Source organism: Lutzomyia longipalpis, chromosome 2 (genome assembly GCF_024334085.1).
Source record: "Lutzomyia longipalpis isolate SR_M1_2022 chromosome 2, ASM2433408v1".
In the NCBI taxonomy this organism is placed as follows: Eukaryota; Metazoa; Arthropoda; class Insecta; order Diptera; family Psychodidae; genus Lutzomyia; species Lutzomyia longipalpis.
In genome coordinates, this window is record NC_074708.1 from 30,142,230 (window position 1) to 30,160,222 (window position 17,993).

Consider the following 17,993-nt stretch of genomic DNA (forward strand, 5'->3'; position numbering starts at 1 on the left):
TGCTGAGAGCATGCATTAAGTATGGTGAGCTGGGTGAGCTGGATGGGTATAAAAGGTGGTGCATTCTGTTTGGAAAATCATTCGAGAAGTCACTCACAGTTCCAGAACATCTCAAAACAATCCAAACAACAAGATGAAATTCTTCGTAGTCTTCACCGTTGCGGTCGTCTTCGCCGCCTTCGCTGTTGCTGCCCCATCTGCCGAGGAAGTTGAAGCTGAGGCAACTGCCCTTTCTTCCGCTGAAGCCACTGATGATGAAGTCGTGAGGGCCAAGAAATCAACATACGGACACCACGGTGGACACGAAAGCCACGGCTATGGACACCATGGCGGTCACCACGGTGGACACGGCTACGGACACCATGGAGGACACCACGGTGGTCACGGATATGCCCACGCTGGACCAGCCAAGAGCTACGCCTACCACTCGCCAGCTCCCCATGTACCATGCGGTCACAACCTTCTCTTCGGATGCCACCCCAGCGTAGCTCCAGTCCCATGCGCCGCCCACCACGGATACGGACACCACCACGGTGGATACGGACACCACGGCTATTAAGCATCCTGGACTCATTCTCTCCCGTTGCCCATGCTGAAGAAAAACTGATGAAATGACTCGATAGTGTAGTAGAAAATTTTTGATCTTTGCAATAAATGTTAATATTTTTAAATTTTGGTCTTATATCTTCTCCGAATTTTCTTGATTGATCTTCTCTCTTGGCTTCTTCTTATTGGCTTTTTCTACTCTTGCATTGCAACTTATTTTGGAATTCATCGAACAACAAAAATTTTCAATTTGATTTTCGTTTTCTTGAAAAATTCTTTCTACAGAGAACTTTAAACAAATTTCTCACTCTAACTTCAAAAAAATAGGTGAAAGTTAAGATTTTTGAAAAAATATATAGGTCTCAGAATTAATGATAAATCTCATAAAATATGACTCTTAAATAGTCAGAAAAATTAAGGAAAAATAACTTTGAATTTCAGAGCAATTTTTTGTACATTAGGTACTTTGAAAGTTTTTTCACAATTAATTTTTTTTTGAAGAATTTTCAAAAAAAATGTAAAAAATAGTTGTTTCAATAATATGATGAATTTATTTTTCTTCATTAAGATTTTAAATCATCTTCAATCTTCTAACAAAGAGATACAAAAGTCTTTATTCTTCCAATTCAGGTACCTACTGTTTTCAAATAGAAGTATTGTCTTTTATCCAATCTCTAACATATGCAACGCGAGAATAAACTCCAGGATAACTTTTCATCGCACAACCAAGTCCCCAGGATACAACCCCAACTAGCACATCTCCATGACTTAGTGGGCCACCGGAATCTCCTAAAAAAATATAAGAAAGTTTTTTAATTGAAATATATGCGTTTACAAACACAAAATACATAATAACCGGAAATACTCACCTTGGCATGCATCCTTTCCACCTTGCTCGAATCCAGCACATATCATCCTGTCTGTTATCCCGCCATATACGGAGTAAGCTTTATTGCAATTTTCTTGATTAACTTTGGGTACAACAACAGCTCGTAGCTTTGCGTTAGTCTCATTGGTATTTTGGGTCTCTCCCCATCCAGATACCACAAGTAATGTCTCATCCTCCACATCTTCATCTTGACTCGGTAATTTGATGGCATTACACTTTTCATTAAATTTCAGAGGTTTATCTAATTCCACAATCGAAAAATCATAATCAACTGTTTCGCTGTTGTAGTCTGGATGCTCAATAATATTCTTGACCTTTGCGTAATTGCCTTCCTTTCCGTGGTAGCTGGATCCTGTTCGTACTCTGAACTTATTTGCACTTGACCCACTTACAGAAGAGAAAAAAAAGTATTTCAATTTGAAATTAAATATTAAATTTTATTAATCACAAAATGTACCTTGTACAGTGAGCAGCTGTTAGTATGTATCGTTCACTTATTATAGAACCACCACAGATGTGCCTTCTGGATAACTGTAGCGATACTTGAAAGGGAAAGTCTTCAATATTTACTTCATAACCACCCACAATTCTTCCATCAGATATGGGTTTTGGGAGAAATTTCAAATTATTACACAGCGCACTCCCTAATAACGCACAAATTATTATCAGAAAACGTATCATGATGCTATACGCACGCTAAACTCACATTGAATGCTATTCATTCAACTGGGGCAGGAGTTTTTATATACGAAAACTGGTGTTCTTGAAATGCACGGAAAACAGTCTTATCACAAAGTTCAAGATCTTCAGCTGTTAAATTTGATGTCAGGTGATAGTACAAATAACAATTTCTCGTGGTGTGAAAATGACCTCAAGATTACCGAATTATTTATTAAACTCAACCTCTATTCAGTTCATTACTCGAATTGTTCTCTCACTCTTGCTTAATTTAAAGCTTCTGAAAAAATATTGTCTTGGTTCCTTTTACGAAGTAGGGGAGACCGGGGTAAAAATAGTCATTTTGGAATTTTCAAATGCCAATTTCTCCCAAAATATAAATCGGAAAAATCGGAAAAAATTAGGGTGCAAAGCCCTACCAACCTATAATTTTTGACAGTAATTTGGAGGTTATCCGATCAGTACTTTAGGAGTTAAAAATGAAAATAGATTTTTGGCCCATTTCCCAAACTTTTGCGTATTGAGAAAAACGCGTTTTCCGAACATTTCCTTCAGCAGTTTTCCCATCTGATAATTTTTCTCACTAGCTGGATTAGTGCAGAAAATGTTGCCAAGGTGTATTCTTCAATAACTTTTAATGATTTTTCTCTACAATTTTTTGAATCAAAACATACCCCTTGGGGTAGATCAAGTCAACCCATGTAAATCATATGGGAGATCGAAATTTTTGGCATATTTTCCATCCATTTGTTGCAAAATGGCGTGTTTGAGAAAATCGCAAAATTCTCTGTTTTAGTGCGTATAAAAGTGAAATTCCTTGTCGCGGATCAAAAGGTGAGAAGTTTAGCTATCAACTACTATCAATCTCTCAGGTGGAAAATCATTGGAAATGTCGGAAAATTCGACCGACTTTATTTAGCCAACTGGTGACTATATTTACCCGCCGCGTTTAAAAAAAGTCATAAGCGGAAGGGTTTAGGAAAAGCTCGAAAACTCATATTTCCCGGGGAGATAGAGAAAAGTGGTCTGAGACAAAGTTGTAGGTCAGGAAATTTCCTATAAGAATGACCTATCGAGGAAATTTTCTTGCCCTTGGGGAATCCTGCAGATAAGGATTTACGCAAATTGACTATTTTTACCCCGGTCTCCCCTAATATTATTTCAATGCTTATGTAATAAAACTTAAATAATTTTCAATTCTTTCATCATCATAAAATTTCTGGATACTCTAAATACTCGTCAAGGACATTAAAAATTCAAAACTGAAATTCTTTTTTACAAAATGTTTGATTCGAAAAATGAGAATTTTCAAATTCATCATTACTCTTTGTACAAAACATTCAAACTTTTTGCTTTGAAAAAGGACATTTTCCTTAAATAATTTTTAATTCTTTCATCATCATAAAATTTCTGGATACTCTAAATACTCGTCAAGGACATTAAAAATTCAAAACTGAAATTCCTTTTCACAAAATTTTGGGTTCGAAAAATGAGAATTTTCAACTTCATCATTACTCTTTGTACAAAACATTCAAACTTTTTGCTTTGAAAAAGGACATTTTCCTTAAATAATTTTTAATTCTTTCATCATCATAAAATTTCTGGATACTCTAAATACTCGTCAAGGACATTAGAAATTGAAAATTAAAATTCTTTTTCACAAAATTTTTGGTTCGAAAAATGAGAATTTTCAACTTCATCATTACTCTTTGTACAAATCATTCATACTTTTTGCTTTAAAAATGGGCATTTTCCTTTTAGATAATTTTTAATTCTTTCATCATCATAAAATTTAAGGATACTCTAAATACTCGTCATGGACATTAGAAATTGAAAATTAAAATTCTTTTTCACAAAATTTTTGGTTCGAAAAATGAGAATTTTCAACTTCATCATTACTCTTTGTACAAAACATTCAAACTTTTTGCTTTGAAAAAGGATATTTTCCTTAAATAATTTTTAATTCTTTCATCATCATAAAATTTCTGGATACTCTAAATACTCGTCAAGGACATTAGAAATTGAAAATTAAAATTCTCTTTCACAAAATTTTGGGTTCGAAAAATGAGAATTTTCAACTTCATCATTACTCTTTGTACAAAACATTCAAACTTTTTGCTTTGAAAAAGGACATTTTCCTTAAATAATTTTTAATTCTTTCATCATCATAAAATTTCTGGATACTGTAAATACTCGTCAAGGACATTAGAAATTGAAAATTAAAATTCTTTTTCACAAAATTTTGGGTTCGAAAAATGAGAATTTTCAACTTCATCATTACTCTTTGCACAAAACATTCAAACTTTGTGCTTTAAAAATGGGCATTTTCCTTTTAGATAATTATTAATTCTTTCGTGATCATAAAATTCCTGGATAATTCAAATACGAATTCGAAAAAGGATATTTTCCTTACCAAATGTTTCAAATCGTTTTTAAATTTTTTTAGGTAACTTTTGGCTGATATTTTGTGTTAATAAATGATTCCTTATTTATGTAATAATTGCAAGACTTAATTGTATTAGATCATAAGCTACTTATTCCTAAATATGATATTTTACGTTGCAATAAAATATCAAGAAAAGATAACTGCCCTCCAAATTGACGAATTAGCTTGTTGTGGTGACCTAAGGATCGTAAATAAAAGAAATAATTAGAATTATAGGCATAATATTATTCATTATTTGATAATAAGAACAAACTCTTTAATTACACATAAAAATTATTTCCTTTGATAAACCAAATATTGCACAGTAAAACATTTTAAGAACTCTTAGTTAGACATTACATGCTTGCATTTTAGGGTTTAAAACTGTACTTGTGAGAATCAAATGAAATATTTAAACCAATGATCTTTTCACATAAGTAATGGCATAATGGTGTATACATAAATCTTCAACGCTAATGTAGAACTGATCAGCATTACATTATCCACAAGACTAAATTCTTCGTGGAGATCTAATTTCTTCAATGGCTTCAATGAAATTTTCCGAAGTCAGCAAAAGATAAAAATGAAGCGAATGAAGCAAGTGAAATGCAGAACAATCAAGAAGACCAAGATCAAGAACACCAAATAAGAATGAAGAAAATATAAAGTATATAAGGGTGGTATTCTAGGATAGAGACACCTTTCAAGATCAAGATAAAAATCAAAATAAAGACCAAGACTGTCGGTATTCTACTTTACGACGAATTATCCAGGAAAGTAAAATCAAAATTTGCGTTATCCTACTTGTCAGTTTCTTGGTTTCAGCTTCGTGCCAAGAAAACTTTAGCGATATCTCTTTCTAACACATTAAATTTTTCTATTACGCTTTCTCGTTCGCTCTCGGATGACAATTCAACGAAATTTAAACACTTTATGGGAATTTTTTCCTTATGACCATTACATGCAGGAGCCTTGATTGTATAATATCTGCTATTGTTCCCAGGCAATATCGCTCCGGGAATAGAATGAATATTGTCGGAGAGGTGCTTTCTGCCTCCAGATTATGATAATTTGGTGGTAACTGTACCCCCAATGATGGGTATGCTTCTGCAAAATTTTGAATTTTTCTTAGGAATCGTGGTCACTTCTTCTTGCTATTGATGGAGTGACCTCCGGATTATGGATCTTACCCCAGGATTGTCATATCCTGGACAATCCTGGGATGCTGGTGCAAAAATGTTTGTTTTTCGCCGGAATTGTGGTCACTTCTCATTGGTAATGATAAAGTGACCTCTGGACTAGGGATTTCATCCCAAAATTATCAAGCCCTGGACAATTAGGGAATGCTGGTGTAAAATTGTGGTTTTTTCGCCAGAGTAGTGGTCACTCCAACATTACTAATGGGAAGTGACCATAAATCCGGCAAAAAAGCCACAATTTTGCACCAGCATCCTCTAATTGTCCAGGACTTGACAATCCTGGGATTAGATCCTGAATCTGGAGGTCACTCCATCATTACCAATCAGGAGTGACCACAATTCCGGCGAAAAACCCACAATTTTGCACCAGCATCCCAGGATTGTCCAGGATGTAACAATCCTGGGATGAGATCCCCAATCCGGAGGTCACTTTATTATTACAAAGAAGAAGTGACCATAATTCCGGCAAAAAACAAACATTTTTGCACCAGCATCCCAGAATTGTCCAGGATGTGACAATTCGGGGATGAGATCCTCAATCCGGAGGTCACTCCACCATTACAAAGGAGAAGTGACCACAATTCCAGTGAAAAACAAAAATTTTTGCACCAACATTCCGTATTTGTCCAAGATTTGACAATCCTGGTACAACCCGGAGGTCACTCTATCATTAGCAAGATGGAGTGAACACAAATCCGGCAAAAACCCGTCATTTTGCATCTGCATGTCCTATTTGTCCAAGAGTTTTCATATATTTCATAGCGAATTACTTTGCCTTTACATCATTTAAAAACCAAGTTTTTAGGCAACCTCTGAACCGTCTTGGAATTTCACATAAATCCAAGACATTTTACGTTATAATAAGACCGTAAATCTCTATCGTAGAATACAGAATCTTGGAATATTTTTATCCAAGCCTCTTTTGACAACTCATTTTGTAAATCTTGATTTTGATTTTGATTCGTATCTCAGAATACTAAAAGTCTTGGAAGTTGTATGGAGAAACAAGATTTTTAGGTTATGGTTCGACCGTAAATCTCTATCTTAGAATACCAAATCTTGAAATATTTTGAATTTCCAAGATTATCCTGAAAATTTCTTGGAATATTAAAGTAGAATACCAAATCTTGGTTTTTTTCTTTATTTTGATCTTTATATTTATCTCAGAATACCGCCATATATAAGTTTGACTTGATTTTATTAAAATATTCCTAAGGGAGTACAAATTTAATTTTCATCAGAAAGCCATTGGTGGTGTATTTAGTAGCCATGGTGGTGGTGTCCGTATCCGTGGTGGGCGGCGCATGGGGCTGGAGCTACACTGGGGTGGCATCCGAAGAGAAGGTTGTGACCGCATGGTACATGGGGAGCTGGCGAGTGGTAAGCGTAGCTCTTGGCTGGTCCAGCGTGGGCATATCCGTGACCACCGTGGTGACCTCCGTGGTGTCCATATCCGTGCCCACCGTGGTGACCGCCATGGTGACCGTGGTGCCCGTAACCATGTCCTTCATGATGTCCATGTCCATAGGCGGAGGCTACAAGTGGGGCATAGCTTTGAGCTTTGGCGGCAGGGGCTTCAGCCATGTTGGGGCTATCTTCAGCAGCAGCGCGGTATCCGTGTCCGTGACCACCATGTCCGTGTCCGTGCCCGCCGTGTCCACCGTGCCCACCATGTCCTCCGTGGCTGGAGCCGCCGCTGTGACCACCATAACCTTTGCCATGACCATAAGCTTGATGACCATGACCATGACCACCATAGCCGTGTCCGTGTCCACCAGAAGCGTGACCTGCTTGGTGTCCATGACCATAGCCATGTCCACCGTGACCACCATGTCCTCCGTGTCCGCCGTGACCACCATGTCCGCTGGAACCACCATGTCCGCCAGAGTAACCGTGGGATCGCACCTCCCTCACAACATCTTCAGCTGCAACCTCCTCGGTGGGATTTTCTGCTACAGCGGCTGCGTTCTCCACGACTTCATCTTCACAGAGTGCCAGGGAGCACAGGGCTAGGAGTGTAATTGCGATGAAGGTCTTCATTATGAGTTGATGGAATCGATGGACTAACTCAAGTGATCAGTGATTGATTTTCCACCTCATTTTATACCCAAAAATATACCCAAGAGTCAGCTTTTTTCCCTTTTTTCCAGACCACCTCATGCGTCAATTGGATTTTTGCACCATTTGCAGGTGATTGCACCGTGATAAATTTCGATATTAGCAAAAATGGAAGAAATTCATCGTCTGGCGAGAAATCGTGAGGCATTTTTTGCTAATTGCCTTGCTCATCAGAAAAGAAAAGTATTGGAATTGGGGGAAATGTGAAAGTTATTTTTTTCTGCAAAATTCGCGAAATTCTTTTTGCAATATTCCTAAATGGAATTTTTTTTTTAAAAGATCAGCATTGCATTCTTAGAGATTCTGTTCTATAAGAATTTATATCTTCTTTTTTTTTTCAAATTGGCAATTAATTATGTCATCATTAACAGAATCCTTTTCTTTCAGAATAGAATATTTATCCTAATAAATGTGAAAATGGGTGTCTAAATTATTTTCAAGAACAGCACAGAGATTCACATATTTGGGGAAACATCTGCATAAAGTCTTATGTATATTACTCTGACAGGATGACTAAAAGCTGTTTCTTTAACACACTACAACATCCCCAGTTCTCTCATGATGACAAAGGCACAATTTACTATTACTCAATATTTATTTATTATTTATTAATTATGATAAAAACAATTCTACTTAGCGTTATTTTTACGAAAACTTTTCTTTCTGAACGTACCTGGAGACTTCCTATAAATTAAAAAAATATATGCATACATTGCAATATTGTTAATTAATATATTTAGCTCTGATGCAATCTTTAATATTGTTCTTAAAACATTTATATTTTGATTTATTCATTCACTATGCTATGTTACACTTTGTGCATACCAAACCTTTGATATAATTCTGTTTCAAAATAAAAATGTTATTCTTTCTATCGGAACGTTTTAGTAATTTGCAATAATTTCTGAACATTTAAATTACTTTGAAAATTTCTTTCGAAATTCTGTTCTAAATATATTTATTCATTTCATCTTTACGTTTAGTATAGATACACAACATTCAGTCAAGCTTAGAAGAATTATAATTCTCTTTTAACTTCCAAAAGGTCACTTTCAATAAACATTCAAACTTTGTTTCTTTTTTATTATATTTTCTTAAAAAGATAATGATTTTAAATAAAAAAAATGCTTATATTGGTTTTAAAGGATCTCATATATTTTTCAAATGCATTAGCTGTGTTTCTTTCAGACACAGCTTTTGTGTACCGAGCAAAATCGAAAGTCGTCAGATCGGGCTCAAACTTGGGATAAGCACGAATTAGGGTCCCCACATTCCAAAAAACGTATGCGCCAAAAAATTTTTTTTCCGGCCGGCCGGCCGGCCGGCCGGCCGTCCGGAACCTTTTGCTAAATTGCAAGAGAACGGTAATAGATAGAGACTTGCGGTAAACGGCAAAGTTTAAATATCGACTGGAAGACATCCGATTATGATGTCAAATTTTACCCCCCACCCCCGCGTCCGCCATTTTGAATAACCTCAAAATTTTGTTTTCGCTATATCTCAGCCCCTGTAATAGCTAAAAATCTGAAATTTTTATATGTTGTAGAGGCCATCAATACCTTTCCAACGATACCTCATTTTCGAAAATCGGTCAAGCCGTTTAGTCAATATGGCCGCCACAATTTTTCTTCGAAAATCGACCATAACTCGAAAACGGCTTGACCGATTTTGATCAACCTGGGCTCAAATGAAAGCTCTCAACAAACCCTACAACTCTCTAGAACATCCGAAGTTTCAAAAGTGACCGCTAGGGGGCCAAAAATCAAAAACAAAATTTTCGATGAGTTTTCGATGAATATCTCGAAAACGCCATTATCGATTTGCTTCATTTTTTGATATGTTATAGCTGACTATATTATCTAGCTCCATGCCAAAAATGAAGAAAATCTATGTCGCCGTTCTCGAGATATAGCCTTCCAAAGTTAGCATGTAATATCTCGGGTTCTACAAGTCCGATTTCGATCAACTCAAGCGCAAATGAAAGGTTTCGTGAAACCCTACAAATGTCTAGAACATTGCAACTTCGAGAAATGACCGCAAGAGACGCTAAAATCGAAAACAAAGTTTTCGAAAATTTCGAACTCGAATTTTTCGAAAATGGCGACATAAATTTTTTTCATTTTTCGATATGTTATAGCTGACTTCAAGACCTTTCAAACAAAAAAAAATTATGAAAATCTATGGATTCGTTCTCGAGATATGACCTTCTAAAGATTTCTTAGGGTATGACTTTTCAACTTTTCCCGACTTTGTGCGTATTTAAATTAATTCGCGTTCTAGTTTGCTCTCACAAAATTGGTACACTGAAAGAAACACAGCTCTCGTAAGCTTGGTCAGCTTACCAGTACATTTAACACATCCTGGACGGCTTGACGCACATCGGCGTCCACTGACAGTTCTCAATTCTGTACGCTGTAACAATTTGCCACTCTTTTTGCGTTTGACATTTACCCGGTAGGAAAACTTCTCCAACATTTTTTCAGCCAATTTTGATTGCTGACTCGTAAGGTGTTCATATATGATTAATAAATCTATTATTTATTAAATTTATGAAATGATTTGAAATCAGCATTTTAAAGATTTCAAATTAGTTGTGACAAGAAAAAGGAATTATCTAGAATATTCTAGATAATGATAATTCTGGATATTGTTATCCTATGAAGGAAATAGAAATAACAGACTAAGTATTTAGAATATTCTAGATTTTTTTTAAATCACACTGTCACAGAGTAGATATTAGCTAAATACATGTATTATGAAGTTTTCAGAATTTTTAGAATAAAAAAGTCAACCTGCTTGTTGACGTTATCATCAGGTGATTTAGGTTATATATTTTACGAAAAGAAAATTTTCCTCTTACATAACCTCAATTTAATTTTTGTGATAAAAAAAAATGCTTCATAATGTTTAATAGCAAAAAGGAAACTCGTCTGAGAGATTTTCACTGAAATTATCCCATAAATCTGACTTTTTTCCACATGAATATAAAAGTGCGGTTATGTTGGCATGAGAAAAAATGCCAAATATGTCCAAAGATTTTTGAAAACTAAATTGTGTTTTCTTTGCGATAATTTTATATTTAAAAAAATTTGTGTTACACATAACTGAATATTGTGTCAAATAAATATTTTCTGATAACGTGCGAAGAACATAAGAACACCATGGTCCCACCGGGTAACATTTCTGGACGCCAGTGACTAATTGTTACATGTCGTGTAAAAAACCTTTGGGAAGTATTTTACCCGTCGTCAGTGTGTTAAATGTAGACTAAATTAGAGATAATATCAATATCACTTTAGACTTCTCATGAAGAAAATTTTGATAATCATTTACACTGAAAACGTTTCGTTTCAAGAAATATTTATATTGTTTTTATCACAAGTTTTAATCAAATAATTTTGTTCTGAAGCTCTTTTCACTCTTTCTCACTTTCTTTTGCTATTCTTAGAAACCGTTTTTTTTATTAAGTAGTAGCTGAAGAAAAAAAATCATTTCATTTACATCAATTTCAGAGTGGGAGCGAAAATATGATTAAAATCTTGTAATAAAAATGTCGACAAGAAAATAAATTAAAATTATTTAAAAAAAAATAGACTAATAAATGATACCAAAAAAACGTTAAAATATATGAAAAAATTCTTTAATTTTATAATGTAACTCCTTAAAACATAATTTTATTTCGTTCTTACATTTGCATTATTTGTTTATAGCATTCCACATCAGTTTATTGCATTATATGGTTAACAATTAATTAAATTCAACTTAATCAACTTATTAAAATCAATATAAATGGTTCCTATTTACATAAATAAATCTATCTTTTTTGCTACCTATAAAACAAAGCACTTAAATTTTTGTAGACAAAAAATCTAAATAAGGAATCGAGAGATCACTAATGCAACATTTTCAATTTCTTCCTGTTGATTTTCTTTGATTTCATTCACAAAAATCTTTCAAAATTCATTGCGAATTCTTAATAAAAAAAAAAACAAATAAATATACATCACCTGTACTTCAAACAAAGTTTTTGATTCTCAAATAAAATAATTCATCGCTATTTCTTCTCAAAAACTCTTGGAACTTACCGTCCACAGATGTTAATTCGCAAAAGAAAATCCAAGATCATTTAGGTTGAGGAATTTCACCCAATTATAATTTTATTCATTGCCAAAACAACAAGGAGAAAGAAATGAAAACCACCAATTTTTAACCTCTTTTATAATTTATTCAGGTGTTCTTCTTACACAGCCTCTTCATCATGCTTTTGCCTCGGTAGATTGTGCTCGCACTTGTTGTCGTGTTGTATCTGCTGACCTAGCATTTTGTACAGACTTACTTCCTTGTCCACCAGAATTATTCATCATATCAATGAGCTTAGCCATAGTTTCCTGTTTCTTATTACCTGGAACTTTTGGTTGTTGATCTTTGTCTGATGGTGGTTTCTCGTCTATTGGTGCACCAACAACTGGTACTGATGCTGGGGTTGTGCTGACTTGTCCATCTCCACTCAAATGTGTTGGCTGTACGACTATTGCAGAAGACGGAGGCTTATCCTTATCGCTGTCCTTGTTTTCGTTGTCGTTGGGATTAGGCGCTGTGAGGCTGTCGGTGTATTTCTTTTGGTAGCTGCAACCAACAGGAGACACACTAGGGGAGCAGCTGAGAAGATAATTTTGCCCACAAGGTACTGGTGGTGGTCCATATGATGGTGCTGGTGATCCACAGGGGTGAACAGGAGGTGGACTGCAGCCGTAATGAGCTGGAACTGGAACCTATATGGAAATTAAAGATTTTAAATGAAAAATAAAATAAATAAATTATGATTAACATACCGAGTAAGGTTCATAGTAGACTGGAGCTGGAGCTTGATGATGGGATTCAGGTGCATGATACACAGGAGCTGGAGCATGATAAGCAGGAGCTGGTGCATGATAAGCAGGAGCTGGTGCATGATAAGCAGGAGCTGGTGCATGATAGGTAGGAGCTGGCGCATGATAAGCAGGAGCAGGAGCATGGTAAACTGGAGCAGGTGCATGATGAACTGGAGCTGGAACATGATGTGCTGGACCAGTATGATGTGCATGAGCTGGGGTGTGGTGAGCTGGTCCAGACTCCGGTTGGAATTGTGCTGGAATATGTTGAGCTGGTCCAGATGGTTGGAAGAATTGCTCTGGAATAGGTTTGGCAGGGCCAGATGATTCATGGAAATGTGCTGGACCAGTTTCTTCATGAGCTTGACGATCAGGTGTCTTGTGTGGTACAATTGGGCCAAGTTGTGGGCGAATATGAAGATACGATAGAGGTCTTGCTGGTCTAAAGTTATAATATTTGCCATTCTGATGTTCTTGTTGATGGTGATCATAGGAATGACCATCAGAATGTCCATGAGAATGCCCATATGAATGATCATAACCATGACCATCATGACCATAATCTTGATCATGATTGTGGGATGAATGGGAATGATAGTGGCCAGATTGGTGATAATCATCCCCATGCTTCTCTGCTCCTCCATGATATCCTCCATGAGAGTGTTTATTCGGCACGTAGTAGTGGTGAGCGTAAATGTTATCTCCGTGATTTCCGCTCTCGTAGTGATCGTGGTGGTGCCCATGATCGTAGCCGTGTCCTCCATGACCACCATAGTGCATGGATCCCACTTGGAAGTCATCCTGGGCTTCAGCGTCAAAATCAAATGTCCTCGACTTGGGTTTGTTGCTGGTTTTACCGAAATTATGATGCACTTCATCCTGCAGGTGCAATGGTTGAACTGGAAGTCCATGAGCTGGTGTTTGGTGTGTTTGGTGGTGGTGTCTATCATCACGATGATCACCCTTCATGTTGTGCGGTGAAATGTATCCCGATGTGCTTTTCTGCGGCACTACCGTCTTCGTACGAAAATTCCTCATAAAGGGATGATTCGGTGCCCCCACGTAGGGGTAGTAGTGTGGTCGATGGGGTTCAGCATTGTAGTAATTTCTTTTCTCCTTGCACATCATGTACGATCGTTCGTAGGGGGTTTGAGGATTAATTTCCACACAAATTGTCGTTGGCGATGAGTATGACTTCTTTTCACGGGTCACGACGGAGTCAGCAGCCCCTAGGTCATTGAACTCTGTCTCCAGTTCCGGATCAAATTCATATTCAACGGCAGGATGTCCCAATGCCGGGTATATAAAAAATAATCCAAATGCAATGCACGCGATTAAATTTCCACACATCATGGCGATGCACAAAAATCACCAAAATCACTTTTTTCAGACGATTGACGTGAATGTCTCTAATAGCCACAGTTTTATATGCAAAAATTGTTACATCAGCTGAATTCAGCAATGAAATACGACTTTTCTCGATGTCTCATGCAATTATATAGCATCGGCTACCAATCTCCTGTGACACTCTTTCACGTCGGTGGCTCTTTCACAATTGAACCATCTTCTGCAAATCTTGATGTGAATGAGGTAAAAATTTAGCAACTGCCCCATTTTTTTTCCAAGAGGATTTCTGAGAAAATTCAACTTTATTATGCAAATATGCTCTACATTAAAAAAATATATATCGCATAATCAGCGACTTTGCAGAGCGATGACTTTTCCTTCACAACATTTTTATTTTTTAAAAGAAAAGCGCGTGTAAAATGCGGAAATATTACAGAGTGTAGCATTTTTGTGTTCTATGACCTTTTACTTTTAGGATCATGATGATGATCATTCAAAAAATCATAATTTCTTAGTAGGCATAAGGCTATACCTTTAATTAATTGATAAAATAAATAATAGCTGTATTGGCTGTATTGTGATTAAATTCTACGGAGACAACTCGTATAGCTTAGCACAAAAAATTAGTTAAATGCAAAGTAGTTTCCGGTCATTTCAGCGGCAACCTTTTCTCTTGACCTCTTAATTCTTTTAATTCAATTTTTATTTTTAAATAGTCATTTACTACCTCATGAAAAAAGCAGGAATACGCGAAAATCATTTTTATCTTTCGAGCTTTTTACGAATTATTTTTTTGGTTTTCATTTTTTTTTTCAACAGAGTGATTGCAAAGAATTTTGAAATTGAAATTTTTGGCGCGAATGAGCTTTCTGGATTATCCTATCCACGTGTCATGGCGCAGGAAACTTAACCTGAAAGCTCACGCGTCAACAGTCAAAAGTCGCCAACAAGATAAGATTTTTGTCGGATTTTTCCAAGTGGAAAATAGAAAATTAAATGGTGTTTTAATGGGAAAATGGGTGGCCAAAAGTTCGAATATGATGAGAGCGGAAGTACATTTTTCTACTTTGTGCTCTCATTTCTCGGTCTAATTCTTATTCCATGCACTTTCTACTATTGGCCACGGAAGAAACGCGAAGGTACGTGTGACACTGAAAAACATATTAAGGTTATGCCGATTTCTCCATAATTACCATATGTTGCAGATCCGGATGTCGTCAAGGAGCAATGCCAGTGTCCGCAGTGCATTAAAAAGCGTGCCCTACTGCAGAATTCCGAGCCCTACAGGCGCCTCAAATCGCTCCTTATCAAGTTGGTCCTCATCGGAGGCTGGGCACTGCTCATCTTCCTCGCCTACAAAGTCTCCCAGTTTGACTATGAAATGTCCAATTTTGACCCATATGAGATCCTCGGGGTACCCCTGGGTTCGTCTCAGAGTGAAATCAAACGAGCCTACCATCAGTTGTCGCGTGTCTTGCATCCGGATAAGAAAACGGGAGATGAGAAAGCTTTTATGATGCTCACAAAAGCCTATCAAGCTCTGACAGATGACGAGGCGCGGAAGAATTGGGAAAGATATGGGAATCCCGATGGACCTGGAGCAATGTCCTTCGGGATTGCCCTTCCAGCGTGGATTGTTGAGAAGGAGAATAGCATTTGGGTTTTGGGACTCTATGCTCTCATCTTCATGATTGCACTTCCAACTGCGGTGAGTTTTTATTCTTTGTTCTCTCTCTCTCTCTCCCTCTTTCTACACATTCTCAGAACATTACGTGGAATACACGTCGTATTTATTTGACGCTTGAGCTCCATTCAAATTATCGATATAGGGGAAAGATGTTTTTGCACACATAGGCTATAATCTGTATTAAAAGATGATGAAACAATCTTTCTTCAGGTCGGTATGTGGTGGTACCATTCTATTCGATTTAGCAGCGATAAAGTCCTCCTGGATACAACGCAGATGTACTTCTACTTCTTCCATAAGACACCACACATGGCACTGAAGCGTGTCATTATGATCCTGGCAGCGAGTCTTGAGTACGACAAACGACACAATTCGCAAGTTGTGGAAAGGCAGTCGGACAACGAGGAAGTGCCTCTGCTTATACGTCAACTGCCAAATCTCAATGAGAAATGCAAAGAGATGCCTCTGTGTCGGATGTACTCCATAAAGGCACGAGCCATCCTGCATGCCCATCTGAGCCGTATTCCCCTGAATCCCGACACCCTTGATCGCGATCGGCAGTTCATTGTGAAGAAATGCCCCTACCTCATCCAGGAAATGGTGTCGTGCGTCAATCAGCTCATCATGTTGGCCTATGCAAAGCGAATATCTCGACTACCGACAATTGAAACAATCGAAAACTGCATGAAGCTCTCTCCGATGATCGTTCAGGGGCTATGGGAATTCAAGAGCCCCCTGCTGCAGCTACCTTACCTCACGGAGGATCATTTGAGGTACTTTGCAACGAAAAAGCGCCACATAAAGAACCTCCAGCAGTTTGCGCAGCTACCCGCGGACGAGAGTCGGGCCATCCTCAAAAATCTCAGTGATTTTGAGTATGATACTCTCATGAAAGTTCTAGGAAAAATGCCTCTCATTGATTTTAGTTTCCGCTGCGAAGGTGAGATTTTTATTTTTCAATTTATTCTTTTGAGTGACTTTGTGTGCTGCTTCGCGAGACATCTCACGAATAACGGAAATTCTTTCTTCTATCTATACAGTGATTGACGACGAGCATACCAATGTTGTGACTGCGGGAGCAATCGTGACTGTAACTGTGACGCTGGAACGGAAGAATATGCGAGAGTTGTTTGGTGACACGAATGCTGCAGAAAAGCCAAGCATTAGGTTTGTTCTCTTTCAACTCTCTTCATTTCGAGATCTTGGCACACGCTCTATCATGTTTGTGTTTTTTTTAATGTACACAGGGAAGAAGAGGAAGATCAGGAGAACGGTGAGGGTAATACCGAAGGTCAGAATCAGGCGAAAAGACCCATTTGGGCGAAACAAGGAAAGAAAGGTCACAAAGGAGGGAAGAACAAATACAAAGGTGGCAATGTTAAACACAAAGTCACGCCAAATCCATCCAATGCACCCAAGGTGGAGGAGAAGCAGCCGGTTGTCGTAAGTCGAAGAATTTACCTTAAAATTAAATAAAATAAATTCTTCATTGAATTCTCTCTCTCTGTCTTTGTTTCCAGCAGAAGAAGCAAAAGTCAACCGATGGCGCAGAAAGCGATGTGGAGAGTGGCCTGGAGAGTGATGAGGAGAAATTCTCATCTGACGATGAGAAGAAAACAGCTGAGGATGATGATTTTGAGTGGGAGAAATTCCAGCAGAAGCTCAATAAGCGCGAAAAGCTCGAGGGCAAATCGAAGCTTTCGCACGGTGTGCACGCACCCTACTTCCCCGAGGATAAGCAGGAATACTGGTGGACGTACATTTGCGACAGGAAGTCACGTACCCTCCTCACAGCACCCTACCACGTGACCAATCTTGTGGATCGCGAGGAGGTTCAGCTCAAGTTCACAGCACCCCGCTGGCCAGCGCTCTACACGTTCACCGTGTGCCTGCGCTCGGATTCGTACATGGGCATGGATCAGCAGCTGGACATGAAGCTGGATGTGAAGGAGGCCACGGCTATTCCCACGGTGGAGGCTCAGTGGGAGATAAGTGAGTCGGAATCAGATCCCAATCTTCAGGGAAGCGAGTATACCACCGACACATCCGAAGAGGAGGAGGATGATTGATAAGGGAACGTTGTGAGATGATATACTGTCTTTTTTGCATTTTATGTGCAGTGAAAATAGTTTTCAAAATAAAAATTAACACTAAAAGTGCCTTTTTTGCTTCTCCGGGGGATATTGGGGAGATTTTTATGGTGACATTCAATGGTATGTTGCTTCCTGGTCCA

The 17,993-nt window shown here is 37.6% G+C and overlaps 5 protein-coding genes across 8 annotated transcripts; 2 read left to right on the forward strand and 3 right to left on the reverse strand.

Annotated features, from left to right (window-relative positions):
- Nucleotides 1-65: 65 nt before the first annotated feature.
- On the forward strand, nucleotides 66-671 carry LOC129790085 (holotricin-3-like). The gene has a single exon (XM_055827301.1). The coding sequence runs from the start codon at nucleotides 134-136 to the stop codon at nucleotides 557-559; it is 426 nt and encodes a 141-aa protein (XP_055683276.1). The 5' UTR covers nucleotides 66-133; the 3' UTR covers nucleotides 560-671.
- A 676-nt stretch (nucleotides 672-1,347) lies between these two features.
- LOC129790084 (trypsin-4-like) lies at nucleotides 1,348-2,423 on the reverse strand. 2 transcript variants are annotated; one of them, XM_055827300.1, is made up of 3 exons: nucleotides 2,142-2,423; nucleotides 1,893-2,079; nucleotides 1,348-1,822 (listed from the first exon to the last, which is right to left on the reverse strand). In XM_055827300.1, the coding sequence occupies exons 1-3, from the start codon at nucleotides 2,155-2,157 to the stop codon at nucleotides 1,378-1,380; spliced, it is 648 nt and encodes a 215-aa protein (XP_055683275.1). In that variant the 5' UTR covers nucleotides 2,158-2,423; the 3' UTR covers nucleotides 1,348-1,377. The 2 variants fall into 2 exon arrangements, with proteins under 2 accessions (XP_055683275.1, XP_055683274.1); XM_055827299.1 differs by having other exon boundaries at nucleotides 1,893-2,423.
- A 4,495-nt stretch (nucleotides 2,424-6,918) lies between these two features.
- On the reverse strand, nucleotides 6,919-7,829 carry LOC129790088 (uncharacterized). The gene has a single exon (XM_055827302.1). It carries the CDS (start codon nucleotides 7,775-7,777, stop codon nucleotides 6,998-7,000), a length of 780 nt encoding a protein of 259 aa, XP_055683277.1. The 5' UTR covers nucleotides 7,778-7,829; the 3' UTR covers nucleotides 6,919-6,997.
- A 4,229-nt stretch (nucleotides 7,830-12,058) lies between these two features.
- Nucleotides 12,059-14,360, reverse strand: LOC129790200 (trithorax group protein osa-like). Of its 2 annotated transcripts, XM_055827586.1 has the most exons (3): nucleotides 12,688-14,349; nucleotides 12,258-12,627; nucleotides 12,059-12,169 (listed from the first exon to the last, which is right to left on the reverse strand). In XM_055827586.1, exons 1-3 carry the CDS (start codon nucleotides 14,077-14,079, stop codon nucleotides 12,096-12,098), a joined length of 1,836 nt encoding a protein of 611 aa, XP_055683561.1. In that variant the 5' UTR covers nucleotides 14,080-14,349; the 3' UTR covers nucleotides 12,059-12,095. The 2 variants fall into 2 exon arrangements, with proteins under 2 accessions (XP_055683561.1, XP_055683560.1); XM_055827585.1 differs by having other exon boundaries at nucleotides 12,059-12,627; nucleotides 12,688-14,360.
- A 527-nt stretch (nucleotides 14,361-14,887) lies between these two features.
- On the forward strand, nucleotides 14,888-17,916 carry LOC129790175 (translocation protein SEC63 homolog). Of its 2 annotated transcripts, none has more exons than XM_055827549.1 (6): nucleotides 14,888-15,212; nucleotides 15,279-15,781; nucleotides 15,971-16,700; nucleotides 16,801-16,927; nucleotides 17,008-17,203; nucleotides 17,281-17,916. In XM_055827549.1, exons 1-6 carry the CDS (start codon nucleotides 15,089-15,091, stop codon nucleotides 17,827-17,829), a joined length of 2,229 nt encoding a protein of 742 aa, XP_055683524.1. In that variant the 5' UTR covers nucleotides 14,888-15,088; the 3' UTR covers nucleotides 17,830-17,916. The 2 variants fall into 2 exon arrangements, with proteins under 2 accessions (XP_055683524.1, XP_055683525.1); XM_055827550.1 differs by having other exon boundaries at nucleotides 14,964-15,212; nucleotides 17,284-17,916.
- The last annotated feature ends 77 nt before the right edge of the window (nucleotides 17,917-17,993 follow it).